The sequence below is a fragment of the Hibiscus syriacus genome, unplaced genomic scaffold, assembly GCF_006381635.1.
Source record: "Hibiscus syriacus cultivar Baekdansim isolate YM2019G1 unplaced genomic scaffold, ASM638163v2 tig00110020_pilon, whole genome shotgun sequence".
Lineage (NCBI taxonomy): Eukaryota > Viridiplantae > Streptophyta > Magnoliopsida > Malvales > Malvaceae > Hibiscus > Hibiscus syriacus.
Genome location: NW_024062568.1, coordinates 3,574,856 through 3,595,662, shown reverse-complemented (window position 1 = coordinate 3,595,662; position 20,807 = coordinate 3,574,856). Strand labels below are relative to the sequence as shown.

General features: G+C 28.9%; 2 protein-coding genes across 3 annotated transcripts; one reads left to right on the top strand and one right to left on the bottom strand.

Moving 5' to 3' along the window:
* Positions 1-1,502: 1,502 nt before the first annotated feature.
* On the bottom strand, positions 1,503-3,458 carry LOC120213343. 2 transcript variants are annotated; one of them, XM_039211523.1, is made up of 5 exons: positions 3,005-3,458; positions 2,659-2,922; positions 2,405-2,419; positions 1,996-2,365; positions 1,503-1,910 (listed from the first exon to the last, which is right to left on the bottom strand). In XM_039211523.1, the coding sequence occupies exons 1-5, from the start codon at positions 3,341-3,343 to the stop codon at positions 1,816-1,818; spliced, it is 1,083 nt and encodes a 360-aa protein (XP_039067454.1). In that variant the 5' UTR covers positions 3,344-3,458; the 3' UTR covers positions 1,503-1,815. The 2 variants fall into 2 exon arrangements, with proteins under 2 accessions (XP_039067454.1, XP_039067453.1); XM_039211522.1 differs by having other exon boundaries at positions 1,996-2,419.
* Positions 3,459-17,930: 14,472 nt separating this feature from the next.
* Positions 17,931-19,980, top strand: LOC120213448 (BRCA1-associated RING domain protein 1-like; the record flags this gene model as incomplete). The annotated part of the gene is given in 9 exon segments (XM_039211597.1): positions 17,931-17,939; positions 18,020-18,120; positions 18,314-18,500; positions 18,629-18,771; positions 19,009-19,055; positions 19,058-19,098; positions 19,386-19,551; positions 19,696-19,804; positions 19,899-19,980. Coding segments are annotated over 8 exon segments (798 nt in total), but the record flags the coding sequence as incomplete, so codon positions are not given.
* Between the last annotated feature and the right edge of the window lie 827 nt (positions 19,981-20,807).

Below are 20,807 nucleotides of genomic sequence, written 5' to 3'. Positions count from 1 at the left end.
TCAAATTCAACTTAGAAAACTTTAAATCAAATTATGTAATAATATTTAAATACTAACTATTAGCTAGTATAAAAGACGAGGTGTTAGGTCTTTCCGTAAAGTTAAAATGATCCAAATCAAGTTATAGGACCTTGAATCTCAAATTTTGTAATAGATATCTCAATTTATGGTACTATTTAAATTAGATATTTTAAAGATTCATTATGGGAATGATCCTTCTAGCTTAGTTTTTTTCATTTATAATGTCATGATTCGAATTACTAATCTTACTTATCTAACAACAAATCTCAATAATCCAGCTAGCAGTTGACTACTTTCATGATATTTTTAGTTGTTAGTTGTGACTATTAAAATGATGAAATGAAATTAAAATTAACTGAGTATTCGATTAACGTGTAAATTCATTGTTGGATGAATATAACTAATTGAAATTTCAAGTGACCCTAATTGTGTAATTGAATAACAATAAAAAGATTTGTGTCATCACTTTAATGGGTCTATCATGTCAAACTAATGTAAAGGGACTGAAACCATAATTAAACCAAAAAAGATGTTCATTAACTTATAAAGTCGTTGGCTTTGCTTTAGCTTAACATACTATGAATGGTGGTGTGCTAAATGATTAATAATCCATTCATAAACAAAACATTATTATTAATATTAATGTAAAAATATTCTCTAAAATTCATTGACTATAATCATTATTGTAATTAAGAGAATTGGATAAACCTTGTCTTATTTATTAAAAGAATAAATATTTCAGCCTTACTTAATTTGAAGATATTTTTTCCTTCCTAGTTCTCCGGAGTTTTATCCTGATTAATTCAGATCGGCTCGTACCCATATTTGACATTTAAAAATATATATTTGATATATCAAGAGTGTATAAATTCTATACATAATTACTCTATTAGATCATGACATATTATTATAAAATTTTAAAACCAAATTTATTTTACTTATTTTTATTGATGTCTATAGTCTTGGTGCATTAGCTCCTGAACATACGTATTTGTTTTTTTTAAATAAACTTATATAATTTATCTATTATTAATAATATAGTATATTAATAATTAATATGTATAAACTTAAATAAAAATAAATTAATATTTATCACTTTCCATGCTTCCATTATTACTACTTCACGTTGAAGCAAAGCATGCAAATTTCATCTTTGCTTTTCTGCTTTTACTTTTTATATGTGATTAAAGTAGTCTTATTTTGTTCGGTTAATTGAACTATACGTTCTCAAACTGTTTTTATATTCTAAATTGATTTATAAACTTTAAAGTATCTTAATCTAAACCAAAAGTATTAATATCGTATCAAGTGGATCCTTCATCTATGTCAGCCCCTTATGTATCAAAATTTTCCATGCTACACGTGGAAACACGTTTAAAAGTTAATTCAAGTGTTTTAAATTATTATATTCAAATTGAACCTAAATTAATTAGAATTTGAATCATATGAATGAAAAAATTGAATTAAAAGAATTCATTTCTTAGTAGATCATGATTAAAATATATATATTAACTTCAAAGGGTATACTACAAAAGAGGATAATGGATTTTTCTTCCTTTGCCCCCAAAATTTCAAAGACAAAATCCAATTCTCCCCATTAAATTCAAAAATAGAAAGTATAATTTATTACAACAAAGAACCATTTTCCCCCTATTTTTTGCTCTTATTTTTCTAAACTACACTCGCATTCTTGAATTCTTCCTAATACATACATACATAATAAAGCAAAATACCATATACCTAAATCCTACTATCACTGCTATCTTCCCAACGTAACAAACACTAGTATAAAAATCAGTAAGTCCATTCATGTGGTAGATTTAAGCTTCCTTCTTGTCTGTAATTTCTCCTTGCTTGTGTCAACAATGCATTTCTTGCTACCAATGCATCTGCAGAATTGGAACAATATGAATTTCAGTAAGCATGATGTCAATTATAACGTTGATTACGAACAAACCAGGCATGGGGGTATACCATAGTTTGATGTGGAGCTGGTATAGAATCGAGGCTGAACGTGACGGTTGTTGGTATCAGGGAAGTTGAGATTTAGTGCATGGACAACCTTTGCTGGAAGTAACACTGTCGAGCAACCTGATTTCATTCTAGGTTCAGTAGTGGTGATGGTGTTGCTGCTGTGTCTACGAGGGATGAAGACGCCGGTACCGGCACACTCGCGTTTAACGCCACCGGATCCATGAATGAACATGTGTCTCATGCCAGAACCAGGGTGGTTCTGAGGCTGCTTTGGTTGGGACTGAACTTGAATTGGTGGCCATGAAGATTGAGGCAACCCTAATGGCCTTCCCCAAACAACATTATTCCTTATCCTATCCTGTATCTGCTGTTGTTGTTGAACTTGTGCTTGCCAGTCACTTGCCTTCACTTGTCTTCCATTAAACTAACCAAAAACACAGAAAACAACCCAATGAGCCCTAAAACAAAAGAAATTGTAATAAATTCATTTTTAAAAAAAAATGAGATGCATCTGTTTAGAGTCTTCCTTAAACATCCATAAAATATGCAAAAATTGCTCGAACCCGAAATCTCTAAGAAGCTCGGTCCTCCCTTCTTTATTTAGCTTTAGCTGGTGAGGATACTCGAGTTCTAATAATTTCAACATGTAAGAAAAAGGGTTACCTGATTTGTCTGATTTTGAGCTTTGGGTAAGGCTCTTCCATGGCTGAAGTTGGTGTATTTGGGCACTTCATTGCTCATTCTGAACCTTGCAACTTGACCAGCTGCGGCATAAATGAGATCCCAAGTGTCGTTTTGAGCACAGAATGGTGTTGTTGGTGGAGATGGAACTTGAGAGGGTCCCATAGGGCTGTTGTTGCTTGAAGGTGACCAGCTCCCGAGTCCAGCCAGAGTCGACCTTGGTGAACTCGCAAAAGCTCCATTTTTCTAAATTTAAAAAAGAACCCCATATTTAAAACTCGAACCATCACTAAAACTCATCTCAAGAAAACAAAGGAAACTATTATACCTCGTTTTTTTCCAGGGAGAGAGTGGGAACAGTGAGTTTCTGACTCGTGAAGTGAGCGAGACGGCGATTCAATCCAGCGAGAAACTCATCCTCGTCACTGCTCTCAGTCTCTGTGGACTCAACAACGGATTCAACAGGGGAGTTCGAACTTGAAAAGGAGTCGAACGAGTCAAACTCGTAAGGGAACTCAGTGGGGAAACCATGACTAGATACCAACGACTCAGTACCGTTTTTTCTACCGTTTTCGTTCATAAGGTTCCCTTTCTTCATAATCCCATCGTCGTCCGCCAAAAACTTCGCCGGCAGCCAAAACTTGGCATCATCTATAAGCTCAGTCATGACCAAAAAACAGAGACAGGGGAGAACTGAGTGGAAAAGATTTGCTTGGCAGAGAAGATGTAAAAAGAGAGAGAGGGACCCTGATTTTATCAAGGAAAGAGAGATGAGTAAAGAATGCTGAAGACAAGCTGCTTTTATTAAGGTTTCAGGGTTATTTTGAGACATTAAACAAAAAAATAATTTTTAAAGAGGAAAATCAAGAAGATAAAAATAAACTTGGAAATAAAAAATTGAAGATATTTGGGCAAATTGACAATGTAAGATGTGAAGAACAAACGGAGAGGGATGGACCAGAAGTTGGAAACATTTGTCCTGTTTCACAACACACCTTAAATCTGTCCTGTTTTGATTATTTACCAACTTAATTAACAGTTAAGAGATTAAAGTTATGTTTTTTCATATTTTATTCATTGCTTTTGAAATTTTAAATTTGTTTTTGGTACCAATAGTTGCGGTTTCATCTGCGATAAATTTGATGTATTTAGTGGTTAAAAGATGTTAGATTTCCTTTCTTACAACATTTTTTTGGACAATACATCAAACCGAATGTATTTAGTGGTTAAAAGAGGACTTTTAATAAACTTGCACAAAACATGAATTATTTTTTAAATGAGATTGTTGAATTCTCCATTACTTACTAAGATTTATATATCTATCTTTCATTCTCTTTTTTTTTTTTTAAGACGATCATAATCTCATTTATTTCAAAAGCAAATCAAATGTCAAACTAATACTCCATCCATTCGAATTGAACTACTTCAGTGGTTAAATAGATGGTTGTTATTCTTTGGAGTCTCAAATTCGAGTACCAAAGATTGCATTGATAAAATACATGTATTGTCAAATGATTAAGAATCTTTAGAATATATATTACCGTGTAATCATCATATACTAATAATAAAATTTTAAAAAAACTAATACTCCATCCACGATAAAGAAAAACCCCTAGCATTTTGAGCCACATTTCTTCTTAAAAAAATATAATCTCGTTTACTCTTTTTTTTTATCTTTGATTGAGAGACGGTGTCTTTAGTTTTAGTGTTGGATGCCAATCAATGCTATTCTTTATTTTTTATTTACTTTCTTATCTCTCATCTTTGGTTTTCTTTGTTTTTTAATTAATAATAACTCTAATTTTATAATATACTTTCGTCTATCTTTATGACACAATTTTTTTTATCTTTTAACACGATTTGAGTATTCTTTATTGGTTGTTTGGTCATTCTTTTTATTTTTTTTCTTATTGTTTGATTTAACTTGGCCTTGATTGATCAATATAATGCTTATTTGTTATCATGATGATCTTCTTTGCTTTAGATTCTCATATTGAATTTGAATACGTTGTTTGCGTTTATATATAGTTTTCTCACGATACTGACTCTAATTTGTAGTTGTTGACGATCTTTCAGTAGTTTGATCCCCTATTTTGATTTTTTATATTTTTCATTGTTTGATCTATGTATGATCTCAAATGACTAATTTATTGTGTCAATGACTATAATAAAATGTCTTAATTATATGTTCAATTTATATTTATAACTGTAAACCTTCGTCATAATTTTGAATATTTATTTTTTTTAATAAAACTAAGTGTTTCTATTTTATGTAAAAAAAATACTAATACCCCAAGGACTTTATATAATTTTTTATTTTCTTAACTCGACTAATTAAATATCATTAATCAAAATTAAGAAAAAAATTAGGATTTATTTAGAGTTATAAGAAGTTAGCATCACTTACGAGAGTTATAGCTATAGATTCATGAAATATATTATTATAATTAAAAACTTGACACCTTAATATTATTAGATTGTGTCTTGATCAAGATGTGTGTGAAGAAAATATTTCACGTAAAAAAATATATTTAATGACCAAATACAGGTAGAATGATAAAGAAAATTATATAAATTTTTAAAAACCACACGCTTAATATTTGTACATTTAATCTTTAAATCCACACATTTTACAACAATTAAAAAAACCCCATTTGGATAAGCACACTTGCAATCATTGAAAAATTCAAAGTCATGTTGTTGCTATGTAATGTTGGAAAAGTCTCACGCAGGGCAACTTAGTATACAGTTAAAGAAATAAATTATCAGGAATATTATTATTTTTAATATTTTCGATAAAAAAGTATTTAAAACTTTATTATTTCTACCGGAAATATTATTACTGGATGATTTACTGGATTTGTTAGCATATCCGGTAAAACACTACTTAAAATATTATTTTTTTTCTACTAGAAATGTTAAAAAAATTAATATTTTAGGTAAATTTTTACCGAAAATATTAAAAAATAATAACATTTTCGGTAACATATTATTTTAGCCGTATGTTAAGACTGTCGAAGGTAGAATTTCCCAGTAACTTTTGGTCAGGTTGGGGCAATTACATATAACATACATGTCAAGTAAATAACTCTATATTTCAAACTCTTTTTTGGAATAGGAATGTAGCCTACAAGAGATGCACAATGAACCAAGACACCCTTTGCAATGTCCATTATTTTTCTTTTAATTTACATGTATAGATAGATCAAAATATTTTAAAAAACGATAATAAAATTATTAGGAAATATAATATTCTTTTTTTATGATTGAGGTTATTTGTTGAATTTGCGTGTGAGTATATTTTTTTTCTTTAGGGTTTTGCATGCAGGAGGACATTGTGACAGCCTACAATTACATGGGCACTGATCAGCCGCATTTTATGGCCACTAATTAAAGCAGGAAGCATCATCATTAAGCCATCCCTCCATGCATTATTTTGTATAATTAGGTTTCCCTTCTTTTTCAATAATTCAATTTAAATTTTAATAGATGTTATCACTATTATATATTTTGATTGTATTATTATATTGAAAGATTATGTGTTTAAATATTAATTATAAAGTACGAATTAATTTATCTTAGTAGTTAAAATAAATCATAATTATTTTTAGAGGTCAGGTCTCGAGTTCGAACACTAGTAATTACAAGGGTGATTGAGAGTTTATTGTCAAATAGTTGCGAATACTTATAACAAATATTATTTTGTAATCACTTTTAGCTTAATAAAAAAATATTAATTCAAAACACATAACGAAAAATTAAAATAGTTTGCAGAAAAAAAATCACATTTTAAGCAGGTCTAGTTTTATGTTATAGTCATTCCATAACGTTTGAGTTGGGATTTACTTATTTCAGGGTTAAACATCTACATATTGTATAAACAAATAATTATATTTAATTAATATGGAAATAAAAGGATGTATTTATTTTGAAGAATGTTTATAATTAATAAAAATTAAAGTTTTATGTGTATAATTAAAGTAAAAGCATAGTTTTGTATGTATGATTGCATAAAATGGAAGTTCTTGTATCACATTACATATTCAATTAGAGTTTATGTATAGTTTTAATATTTATCCTTTTATTTTGCTTTAAATTTTATACAATTTGATCCTTTAAATTAAATAATATTATTAATAAACTTATACTGATGACACATTAATTATTTATGTTAAAGTGATAACATAAATTTTATTTTATCATTACTTTATCACATAATTAGAGTCATGAAAAAATTCAATTAATCATATTGAACTAATAAGAAATTTTAAACGTTTAAGTATTACTAAATCATGTTAATAATAAATGATTTATGTTGCTCAAATCTTTACTAATGATTTATGTTAATAATAAATTATTTATGTTAATAATTAGAGTTTAATTATTATGATGTTAATAATAAGTTTGTTTGAATTGTCTACCGGTCAACCCATAATCTAAGTACACGAAATCCACGTAAACTCACCGGTGAGAAAATCAAAATCCCTATCGCGGAGAAACGACAGGACCTGAATATAGGATGACGTGGCACCAGTGAAGATTCGGCAGCCTAAAACCGCACAATAGTTTCAGAAAGGTTCAAGCGCCGTCGTGACGGCGCGTTACCGTCACGGACTTCAAAACAACTATCAAATTGGGTTCAGCGAATTTCACGCCAAATGAAGCAAATTGTAAAATGAAATAATAAATTAAATTAAAGAAAAAGGGTATGGTGTATGTGGATCCAATAGCTGAAAATGACAGCGTCCTTGGTCAAAAGGCGGGAGTTTGGAGAAAATTATTAAAATCTATTTATTTTTATTATAATTAGATTGATTTTAATTTTTTAAACAATATAATTATACGGAAAAAATTCACTTTTTTAAGAATGCAAAAGTAAATAATACATTCGTCAATAATAGAGGAAGTTTTTCATCCTAATAAAGTTATAATAAAAATAAAGTAAAATCGTCGATAACTATTGATGATTTTATTAAAACTTTTAGTTGTCGCCAACTTCACTATAGAATGAAATATTCACCTATTCTCTTAAATAATTTTTCATAATTTATATTTTCTAAATTTATTTTAATCCGTAATTTATTGTTAAAATATGATGATCTAATATATTTAAAGATTAAAGTATATCACGAACCAAGTGATTTAATAGTTAAGAGATTTTTGTTATCTCTTGAAGTTTCGAATTTAAATATTGTATATGTATGGATATGATTGTTCATTATAAAATTATTAATTTTTTTAAATAAATAATACTTTGTATTTATTTTAAATTTATCAAAAAAAAAATATTGAGTTATCGGTTTAGAAGTAATATTGATTTTTTTTTTATATTTTAGTTTCTAACATCTAAATGAATATTTTAATAATTATTTTTTGTTTAAATTTTGATTATGTAGAAAAATATATTTAATAAACAATAATATAAAAATACTTTTAATTTAGATATTTAAATTTAAAATGATTGGTTTATTCTGTATCCTTTGATGTTATATAGTTTGTTTCTGTATATTATTTTTCTGATTATCGGAGGTCTTCTACGGAATCTGTTCATAACCTAACGTTAGAATCAGTCTATTACCTTACCTCCCCTTTACTCCAATACATATGAGAATAGGATTTTGTTGTTGTTATTGTTGCGGGAGAGGGAGAGGGAGAGGGAGAGGGAGAGGAGAGAGAAAGTTTTCCACTCATTACGGTTACTTTACTTCTGCTTCCCGCAAAATAAAAATTCGAATTTTCCGCCGAAAAAAGTGTTTGATATATCCTTTCAACTGTCTCTATCAATAATAAGATATTATTATTTACTTTTAAAATTTTTTGATTTCGGTAATAAAAAATGTCCCACAAATGAGATAATAATGTTTGTAAGAAATAATCATATAATTGACTAAAATAATTTAATAATAATGATTTTTTGAGAAAAATTACAAGTATAATTATACGATTGTAAGTAGAATGAAAAATTTCATATTAATAATTGAAATATATCTAAAATTAAATTATAATAAATTTAAAACAGTGTATATATTAGGCAATATAAATCAAAATAAATTACAGAGCATGACTGAGTTGATAATCGAAATATACTTAAACAAAAACTAAATAAATTCATTTGTAATTAATGTACAATGAAATTTAAGTTAAAATTAATTTGATTTTAAAATCAATATCACTATTACAAATGATAATATTTGAACTTTAAATCTTAAAATTTTTTAGAATTCAACTTTATCATTAAATTTAAATTTTAAATAATAATAATGAACTAATTTAAAAATAAAATCTAAATCCTAAATTGTTTCTTTGAAATATTTTTCTTTTGGATAAACAAAGTTTCCTTTCTCTTTGTCCTTTTGGTGAGAGATGATGTGACGTGTGCCAATTTTGAGGGATGGAAATTTCGAAATTTGAACTCAACGGTTGGACCTATTTTGCGGCTAATTAAGATAAGGACTGAATATTATTTTAAAAATTAGTATTTATATTTTAAATTATGATATTGATATGTACTATTTTTATTTTAAAATTTTATTTTAATTTATTTTTGTTTAATTTTAGTTTTAATTATTAATCTGACAATCATAGAAGAAGATAAAACATTTGTAATTGTATATGTTTATAATATTAATTAATTTGAGACTTAATCATTAAAATAAATAATAAAAATTATTATTAGAACACCACAGTCCTTCAATTATCTATATTTACAGTTTTAAGGGTTAAATTGATAAAAACTATAAATATATAGTTGTTAGGTCAACAATTAATGGTAAAATTAAATAAAAGCTAATAGATGAATCAAGAGTTTCAAACAAAAATAGTACAATGGCTCAATATCATAAAATTAAATTATAATGATTAAATTTCGAAATAGTATAGGGACTTTTGGTATATTTAAACCAAAAAAGAAAATATGATTAAATTAATGTAAACATTTTATTTAGAATCATGGCTATATTTATTAGTATTAAATTTTACTTTTTCCCTAAAATATTATTTCGAATTTTCTATTGCTTTCATTATTTTTCTTTAACAATTCCCGCTTATACTGAACATATGACCTAAGAGAAAGAAATATTAACCGCGAGTTTTTAACCACGTGCTCTAAAATTTGTTGATACTTTAATTATTACTTTTTAATTGCTATTTGATAGTGCTCCATACTTTGTTGCCTACATTTTTTTATAACGCATCCCTTCATCTACATTTGTATTAAAATACTTGCGTGGGATAAATAATTGTATAATAATACCATGAATTATGCTATTTGTCCCCTATCTTTGCAAAATTTAATTGGATAATCGCGTAATGTAGACACCTTGTTTTTAAAAGCGTGACTTGTTTAAACCAATATCAATGTACCATCTAACAACTAGAACCTTAACAAATAGGGTGTGTTATACGATTAAAGGCATCTATCCTTACTACATTGAGTGAGCATTAAGCCTTTCTCATTATAATCCTCAATAATTTTGCCTTGCTCCCACATGTCATGGCCCCTATGTTTTATTTTCAATTATAACCATTTGGTTTTAATTTCAATATATATTTACAAATTAATGTAGAATAATCAAATATTTTTTTTTAATTTATAATTTAGTTACTTAATTGAATGGATTATGGATCCCCTTGTTAGCAAATGGAAGAAGTAAATCAAAATGACAAGAAAGATATATGTACCCCAAGCCATGATTTTGCATTTGAAACTTTGTTACTTTGATTCAAAAGTTAAAGAAGATAAAACCCTAGTGGACCACCTATGTCACATGCATAGGATACCACTGGATTAGATGTGTAAATATTGGTCCAAAAAATATATATATTATAGTTTAGAATGCCATAGCACTAGCTTGCTGCTTGGGAGTCACATGCATAAACTTCAAGGGAAATGCATGTTGTAGTCAATGGTCAAATTCTTGGAAGTTGTGTTGGTATTCTACTTTAATGAAAAAAAGCTTTTCCGTGCGAGGAATTTTATACATGGGAACTCAACTTCGAATATAATTCGGGGCTCATATCATTTTCAAACATCCAAAAATCTTATTATAAACAATTAATATATTTTTAGAATAAAAAACGGCAAATATTATTTTAGCCAAAAACTAGGATGCCCACAACGAGTTGTAAACTTGTAATAATTTTATACGATTAAAGGACGTGGAGAGCAACCACCATACCACCCCCGTGGTGGTTGCACTAAAAAAATCTAAACTTCTAACATAATTAATTATTTTTCATGTGAAATAAAAAAATATTTGGATAAATGATTTTAAATGACAATGATTCATTTGTTATAAATATTTTAGAGAACTCTGATATGATTTCATCTTCAATAGTTAATTTAGAGTTTTTGTATGGAAAATTGCCTCTATGTAATTACAAGTCAATAAGGGGGGGAAAAGAGGATAAAATTAGTTGTGCTAAATTTTAGAGTATCTTATCTTCAATAGCTTTCCGCATGGGATCAATGCATCTTCTTTTACCTTTTGACTAAGATAATATATTTATTCAGCTTTTATAAATTTCCCAAACTCTTTTTAAGTTCTACTATATATATATATATATATATACAATGAGTTAATTTCAGCCATTTATAGTGATTTTAAATTTGTATAAAATTAAAAGAGTTTCGTATTATATAAATATATCTTAATTTATATATGTATATATATTTTTTACTTATACAAGATAATATTTGTTTGAAATACTTTCAACAATTTGACAATAAATGTTCATACACTCCTACAAACATCATACTTAAACTCGGGACTTCAGTGTATAACAACAATCTCTTAACTATTGAGGTCGTTTGGTTCATGCTATATATATATATTGAAAATATGATAGATTTAGGGAAAATAGAGAATTTCAGCTATCAATTTATATTCATCAAATAATTTAAATCATTACAAAAATCTTTGATTTTTGTACTGTAAGTGAAGCCTTATCTCTCTCTCTCTCTACTCATGAATAATGATGAGTAATGAATCATGAAGTAATGAATCACGAAGTAATAAGAAAAAACAAACAAATAAACACATAAATTTTACATGGAAGACTCTTTTGAGAATCAATTGGTCTATTAGGATAAAATATTAGATCATATAAGTAAGATTAGATTTTCGAATCATGACGTAGTGAATGAAGTAAATTAAATTATGAGAATAATTCCTATAACGAACTCTTGTAGTATTCAATCCAAATTAATATAACAATCTAACCTCAAACTAAATACAATCTAAACTCAAAATAACTTTAATATACTATTAATCTAAACTAAAAAATAACTCAAACCTCAATATAACCTAATTGAATTAAACCGAAAGCCTTACTAAAAGGTTAAAACATAAAGGAATTATCGGATTTATGGAAACACATGCACATGCTACAAAGGTAAACATCACTTTGGACATCACAAATTCCACGAAAAAAAAACACATAAAAATCCAATGAGAACAACCCATCTATTGTATTTATGTATCTCAGACATCATGATAGACATATATCCAAATTTGTCATGACAACAGCTTACCAATTGGAATTGTAGGTCACAAATAATAATAGCGTAAACTATATTGTACCCACTTAATTATAGAGTGATTTCAATTTTATCTTTGATCTTTTAGTTATATCTTTCAAACTATTTAATTATTTAAACGATATAAATCAAATCACTATTCGTTAACGTTTGATGAAAAAACTGACATGATAATTAATAAAATTGGTCTGCTTGACATCATGTTAAATATTGATTTGTACTACTATTAAAAAACAAAAAGATATTGATTTATACTTTTATATACTCAATCAACCACCTAAAAAATAATAAAAATTGGATCTGATTTAGAGTATTTTTTTAATTATTTACACTGAATTTGGACTAAAATCTTTAACCCAAAAAATATTTTAAAAAATAAATAAAAATAGAGATTTGTCTTTGCTAAAAGATGTCTGAATTTTGTATGGCAAAGCTGATGTGCTTCCAATCGAACTCTATAGTTTAGTGTTGGTGAAACGTCTTTTTGCAGTGGATTCACATGCTTCCGAGAAACATATCTTGTAAGAAAAATGGCAATGGAAGATGGAAGAAAAAAGAACATGAACAAGTGATCCATGTCAATGTGTCTGTTTGGATCAACGTAAGACATACTCCTATTTATTTGTTAATTTATGTCATGTTTCTCTGTGAATTCGTGAGATGTAAAATTTCTGAACATTCTTGATTATAAACATTACTTGTTTTTTGTTCTTTTTGGAATCAATAATTAATCATTTATATTTTTCATTTCCATGTCTGTAAACTGAATTTGAAACAGCTGTTTTAACAGTTTTTTTGAAAATCCAAAAGTTAATTTGGAACTACACGATGAGAGTCAAATTTTTAATAATATATTATAATTATAAGATAATATATATTCAAAATTTTACTTAATCACTGAAAAGACTCATATACTCTATAATGCTCAAACTTAAAATTTCAACGGAAAACAAAACTCACCTTAACCATTAAAACCACCTTATAAGTTTATATGAAAGTCAAATTTAATATCTCAAAATCATTACAATATTAGCTTTACTATTAAACCACTCAGATTGGATTTGAAATCTTTAAAAAATATTTTTTTAATCATTAAAATTATTTGAATAATCTATTTTTCTTTTATTTATTTATATATGTATATAATTAAATTAAGGGATATAGATTAAATTTTGAATTTAAACCCAAGTAACCTTTATATTGAAAAGAACATGCTCTATACTTATAACTTGGGTTCTTACAAGATTTCGAAAGCATAAGTGATTTGTTCGATTTACATATCAATGGAATCAAATTTAAATTACATGTCGTTTTCTTGAAATTATGCATTGGACTCGTGACAATATGTTCGTTAGTAAAGTCGGTGTCGGCATGGAAAAAGAAAAAGAAAAGAAACACGAATGCTTTTCATTTTCCATCGACGTTTCACTTGCATTGAGTTATTGGGAGTTTAAATTTAGGATTCTATGAAATCTAGTGAGTGACATAAGTGGGATTTTTTTATTAAAAAAAGGTTAAATTCGAACAATCATATTTGTAAGGAATGTATACGTTGGATTCTTAAATTGTATGGTGTCATTTTAGTTCTGAAATTTTATTTTTTGATCTTTAAATTAAAGAGTCATGGGAGTGTCTCGATTATGGAAAACATGATTAATAGATTGTGTATAGCTTATTGAGGCGTGCCATAGGCATCAAATCGTTGTGTATGATGCCCCTGAGTTGATTTAGATGAAAAGACACAAGGATTCAATTGAAATGTTTAAAGACTTGGAGGACCGAATTGGCGGGACCGGAGGCTTTGGAAGACTTTGAGAAATTGAAGGAGCAATTGACGTGTAGGAGATCAAACCCTTGTCCTTTAAAGAACATTTGAATGTAACCATGGTACCACTAAGCTAATTAAGGGCTGTGGGACAAAATCTCTATGATATACTAAGAATCTAATACCTTTTTCGGTTGTTGAGAGTTTCGATCGATCAATCATATAATCAAAATATCCTTTAACATATATATTTATTTAAAAAACATCAGTTATATACGACACGAACACAGATTAAGATATATGCGTGATATGTAGAAAATTATAAGACAAAGTCGTTGGGTATCCCGCTCTCCTCAAAAGATAACACGCCCAAACCAGTGATGACTGATGAGCGATGCAAGACTAAAGATATGCTTTTCATCTCATGCAAAATTATTTGATCATGTTGCAAGAAGACATACGCCAAAGTTTTGCAGTTTTATTGATAAATTATCAAAATAAGATACGAGACTCCCTCGCGTTTCCTGCACGTCGCCGTTCTCGAGTTTATGCTTCCAACGGCAAATGAAATAGAATTTCACAACTTGTTGGATACTGACATTGATAAAAAGATAACCAACATAGACTACAAGACAAATGCATTAGGTAGTACCTACAACTTGCAGGAAATTGACGATTTAAAACATCTTCCTTTAAAACACAAAGGTCTAAGGCTCAAATAGTTGAACCTCAAAATAACCCCAGGCCCCATTTGAAGTGCCCAAATGACAATCTCTATATTACCTTCCCCCCTTAGATTATCCTTCCATTTAAACATTAAATTCGATTTTCTTATTTTCGTTACAGAGTCCCAAAAGTACCTCTTTATGTAATCAATTAATTTATTTTATTAACAAAAACTGTCGTTGATCAATTTCTAAGTTAATCGAAGATCATAGAATGTATTAATATTTTTTTATATTAAAATTTAACTAAAAATCAGAAATCAATCACTATAAGTAATTAACTCGAAGTTTCATATGTAATATGTGACTCGAACTCGGGTGCTGAAGGACCTAAAACCCCCACCTTTGTCAATTGTATTATTGAACATGCCAAACCTTTTAAAGCAAAAATAAGAAGCCTAATAGAATATCTATCCATTTATATAAGGATGTAAAAAACTGATACAACCTTTAAAATTAAGTGAAATCGACTCGAGCTAAAATTGTGTGTGATTCGGGTGGTGGTGATCCGAAATCGATTCGTTTCCAAATTGGCATTGACATGAACCCGAGTTGGACCTAAAAATTATGTATCTAAATCCTATCTGCACTCGATCTGAGAACGACTGAACCATAATTGAACCGATAATATGATAATCAAACCCGACCTACATCCGACTGATATGTACCCGAACCCGAACTTAATTTAGTAAATAACTGATATTACCCGATCTATTATCAACCTGACATGTTATTGACTCAACCTGTAAATGATCTGACTAGTTATTCAACTGATCTGATATTTACATGACTTGATATTTATCTAACTTTTAATTTACAATTGATGAAGTTGTGAGATTTTAAATTTATAATAAATTATTGAAATTAATATGATTTCCTTTTAAAGTTAAAACAAACTATGATAATTAATATAGTTAATTATATATGTACTTTTATATACTTATATATATATACACACACTTTTTTTTGAATACTCAATCTTATCGTATTAGTTCTATTATAATAATTTTTTCAAATAAACTTATTACATACTCAATCTTATGTTATTGACTCAATCTATATTTTGAAATTTGAAAAGCTTGATCACAATTTTTTTTTGCCGCTCATGCCTTTATCTTTTAAGGAAATCTTTAACTTTCTTTTGATTAAGAGAAAAGCAAGCAATTAATGAGGTGTAACTTTAGAAGAAAGCATTGATCGCTTTGTTACCTCATCAATTTACGTATAATGTATGTATAATATTTTTTAATTTAGTTTTTTAATAAGTATAATTTTATTATTTTTACTTTAAAAAAATAAATTTGATTAGATTTAGGAACGGATCTATAATTAAATATTTACAGGGGCCGACATATTGATTTTTTTAAATAGAGTGACTTATTAGGTATTTAAACTCAAAATTTAGAAGATAATGTCTATTTGTCTAATATTTAAAATTATAATGACCTAAATTTTTAATAGACTAAAAAATTTGAGAACATGAGATTATCCATTTTTAGTTCGATCCCTACTTAATTAAATATAAATTCATGTATTTTTTAATTTGAATATTTATTTTTACATAAATCAAAATAATAGTAGACCAAAATTTATCGAATATATATAATTTTTTAATTAAATATGTATAAACGAATGTTATACGAATGGTTCACGAGGAATTCATCGAACGCTCTGTTCATTTACACCATATCTACAAGACTCAAGTTCAATACTTAGTAATTTGTAAAATTTGATTTCCTCGCCTTTTATTCTTGAACCATTCATACGATGATATTTGTTATCGTTTGATTGATTCTAATTAATGTAATTAAAAATATTCATATAAAATAAATTTAAATTTAAAAATGCTAATGTGATATGATGAAGTGGCATGTTGCCGATGTGTCAAAATGATATATTATCATGTGTATGAATATTTACTGACACAATTTTTTTTATAATGTAGCATGATGATATGAATATGCCACGTCAATATTTTGTCTACTTGTACATGCAATCAACTTTATGTAATTACCGTATGTTAACTGGTAGTTTTCATCTATGTAAAGATTTTTTTGTCTCAAAATAAAATGTTATAGGACAAAATAATCATATAATCAAACGTTAGGCATTATTTTTGTCATTATGCCTAACAAAATTTAATAAATCTTTGTTGATATTAAATTTCAAAATTAAATCTGAAAATTTTATTTATTTTATTTGTGTATGTAGAAAGAGAGAGTTTTGAATGCGTATTTTTTTCTAGTAAATTTGAGCCCATTGTTTTTTTAATTAATGTGAGGTAAATAGAAAGTAGTATTTGTTAAAGTATAATTCTCAACCTTTTGACATCGAATGTCTATATCCCTAACATTCATGATACTCAAATCATGACCTAAAAAATTTACAACAATTAATTTATTAACGAGATCACTTGGTTTGTGTCCAAATTTAAACTCGTTGTTCAACTAAGGCTGGGGCTCAATTGCAGCCCAACTTAAACTAAACCGACCTAAAATCTAAAGTATCCAACGGTTACCCAACGATTATAATTGACCTTGATGCATCAATAAATAGATCCGTTGGGTCTGGGTTAATCTTATTGTTAGATAGTCACGAGTATCGCATTATATTACTTTTCTTTCCCGCCTTGATCACTCCCGAATCCATCCCGTCAGAAGAGTCGAGGTCAAGTCTCTTTGTACGATCTCTTTCGGAGCTTCAATTTTTTCGTTTCTTGCGAATTGTGATTGGTGATCGCTAAACCCTAGTATACAAACATGAGTAGTTTTAGGGTTTTCTCCGGTGGCGCTCAAAGATCCGGGCCGGGTACTATTAGAAGGATAAGGTTAGAGAACTTTATGTGCCATAGTAGTCTTGAAATCGAACTCGGGGAGTGTGTTAATTTCGTTACCGGTCAAAACGGAAGTACATCTCTCTCTCTCTATATATATAAATTGTGCATTTGATTCATGTTAATAATTTTCTTGGAATGTGATACGAGCGACATGTTTGTTTGTTTGTTTGGTTTTTTGTGTCCATCGGAGGGAAGAGCGCGATACTAACTGCTTTATGTATAGCATTCGGCAGAGAAACTAAAAGGGCTTCGAAGTTGAAGGAATTTATAAAAACTGGCTACAGGTTTTTTTTCTTCTTCTTCTTCTTTTGCTTTTAATTGTTTGGTTTAGTGACGGGTATTCTGTTTTATATATCTGATATCTATCTTAATTCTCAGTTATGCTAACGAATCTCTGAGGTAAATTCCTGCCGATATTATTTGATTATTCCTTTTGTTGAAAATTTTCTTTATAAAAAGTTTTTAATAAACATTTTCAGGCCACTGGAATGATGCTACATTATCTCAACGGAAAATCAGTTACAGGAGATGCATCATTCAGCTCAAATGTTATACATGTTCACAGCTTGTGTATTGAGTGGTATCTTTCTGGAAAATTTAAGTTGTATAATATTTAAGTAAAAGGGAAATTATGGGTTTTTGCTGGGGAGGCTGGGAATTTTAGCGAAACCTGTTTATATACTGTTTGGTTATGTTTCATTTTGATACAGTAACTTTTTATTTCTGTTGTTTTCTTGCTGCTAGAAATCCACTGATATTGTCTTAAAACACAGGGCGCCCCGAGTGTATTATACTGGTGAAACTGTTAAGAATCTTAAGGCAGAACTCTCAAGGGGTGCTAAGCTGAAGTGCAGCAAATGTGGGGAAAAGGGGGCAGCACTTGGTTGTTATGTGAAGTCCTGCCGCAGAAGTTATCATTTCCCTTGTGCAAAAGAGATTCCAAAATGTCGATGGGATCATGTAATTGCATTTGTACCATATTTTATATGAGATATGGTTTTATTCTGTGACGATCTGCCTTTGCTCATAATTATGGTTTTATTCACATGACCATTTTTGCTCATAATTTTTTTTCTTTCATCTTATAGGATGACTTTCTCGTGCTTTGTCCTGCCCATTCTTCTGTTAAGTTTCCAAGCGAGAAGTCTAGAAATGCCCATTCTTCATCCAAGTTATTGAATGAGAAGTCTGGAAATTGTGTGTCTGCTAATGATGGCATGCCAACCGAAAGGTAATTAATCAATGGAAACGTCTTAGAAATCTTTCACAGGTATATACCTTCTTTGCATACTTTTTGAAGGAGTTGCTATTTTATTCTTCATTTTCTTTCACTTTAGAAGAAAAAACGTCAAAAGAAGCCAAATTATTTAAATTGTATTTTTTTCTAGTCCCCCCATTGTCATGGAGAAAGTCTTAAACTGGTTATTGAATTGTCTTAAGAGTGATCTGATTGTAATTCTGAATGCAGTGGCCAGCTGAAATCCAACACATTTTGGGGCCAGCCAGATAATAAAAAAACTGGGTTTTCTGTGGATCTGCTTTGCCTCATGAGGAGAAGGTCAGTTTAGATAAAACTCATTTTTTGTTTTGGACCCATTTATAAGTTGAGTAGTTCTTTTTTAAGTATTGTATCTTTGAATTGTTTGTGTTTTTATCGTGTTGAAAGGTGAAACTGATATATTTTTCAAGCCTTGATTTCTTTTAATCGATCTTTTTGGATTTAGAAATGGAAACATAGTATCTAACTTGGAGATTCTTTCATTGATAGGATATCCTAAAATATGCCTTTTCTTTTCGCAACAATGTACTCTCATTGTATATATTTATTGTTTTACCTTGTTGCAGTTCCTTTTGATCAAGTTTGCGAACATGATTGGTGTAACTGTATCCAAGTTTTGGAAGCCGGATGTCACTCATGTGATTGCTTCTACAGATGGGAACGGTGCATACACCAGGACACTTAAAGTTCTCATGGCCATTTCAAACGGGAAGTTGTTTCTTAATATAAATTGTATGTTCAATTGTTCCTTTTTGCACTCTATATCCATATGCATCTTTTTCTTTTCCTTTGTCGAATGTGTGCTGGTTAAAATTCAATCACTACTCAAACAATCAGTTGTATTTTCACCACTGATATGTAAGCTTAACATTACAGGGGTAAAGGAGTGCTTGAAAGCCATGCATCCTTTGAGTGAGGAACCTTATGAAGTTAGTCTCGACAACCATGGGTGTCGTGATGGCCCTAAAACGGGGTATTGAATGATGTAAGCCTTTCTTCCTTTATGGATTGAAGTTTGCTCATTTTTAAAGTTGGCAACACTATTACTTTTGCAAGCAAGTAACTTGTTTCTCTTGCAGGCACCAAAACTCTTTGATGGATTTAACTTTTATTTTGCGGGTGATTTTATGTCTGGTTACAAGGAGAAACTGGAGGATGTGCAAAAGTCACATGCGTTGATGTTAGTGTGTTGCCTGAGTCAACTACTAATGAACTTTTCAAGAAATTTCAGTTTGTTCCATGAAATATGGTTATTTTTATGCAAGTAAGAACATTGAAAAATAAGTTCTTGCTAACATCTTTAAAAGCGTACACCCTAGTAGGGCTTAGTCATGCAATATAGAAATATGGAAGTCATTTTCCTCCATCCGATATGAAATATGGCTATTTTTATGCAAGTAAGAACATAGAAAAAGATCTTGTTTACATCTTTAAAAGAGTACTCCTTAGTAGGGCTTAGTCATGCAATATAGAAATGCGGAAGCCATTTTCCTCCATCCGATATGATGTTTTTGAAAATTTATCTCTATTTCATGTTAACCTTTTTCATTGGTGTTAATTTTTTTCATTGGTGGCAATATAAAAAGTTTTATGATTAATGTTTTCCAAACTTCTGTTCTTATATTTAACAATTGTAAGTATGAAAGATGTTTTATTTTAGAAACTTTGTCTTTTAATGTACTAATTCATAGAACTGTTACACTGGGGCTGTCAGTGTATTGTAGACTAACCTTTTCCATCCAGCTGAAAATAGCTCTACTATGTTGCTTCTATCTTTTGGATATTCCTTATCTAGTTGTTAGACGATTAGTTTGATCTTTTAATATAAAGTGGCAGGTAAATGTTTTGTTTAATTTTGGTATACTTCGGAGGTAGGTAGGATTCATATTTTTTCTTTTCGTTGCTCTACAAGCTGAGGAATCAGAAATAGAGGAACATATAAAAATACTTGAATATGCTATTGATAGTTTCAAAACAATGCTCTCTAG

Coding starts and splice junctions, on each gene's coding strand:
- LOC120213343 (XM_039211522.1), bottom strand. CDS start 3,343: ATGACTGAGCTTATAGATGATGCCAAGTTTTGGCTGCCGGCGAAGTTT. Junction 2,923..3,004: donor TCTCCCTGGAAAAAAACGAG/GTATAATAGTTT, acceptor TTTTAAATTTAG/AAAAATGGAGCTTTTGCGAG. Junction 1,911..1,995: donor CAGCTCCACATCAAACTATG/GTATACCCCCAT, acceptor CCAATTCTGCAG/ATGCATTGGTAGCAAGAAAT.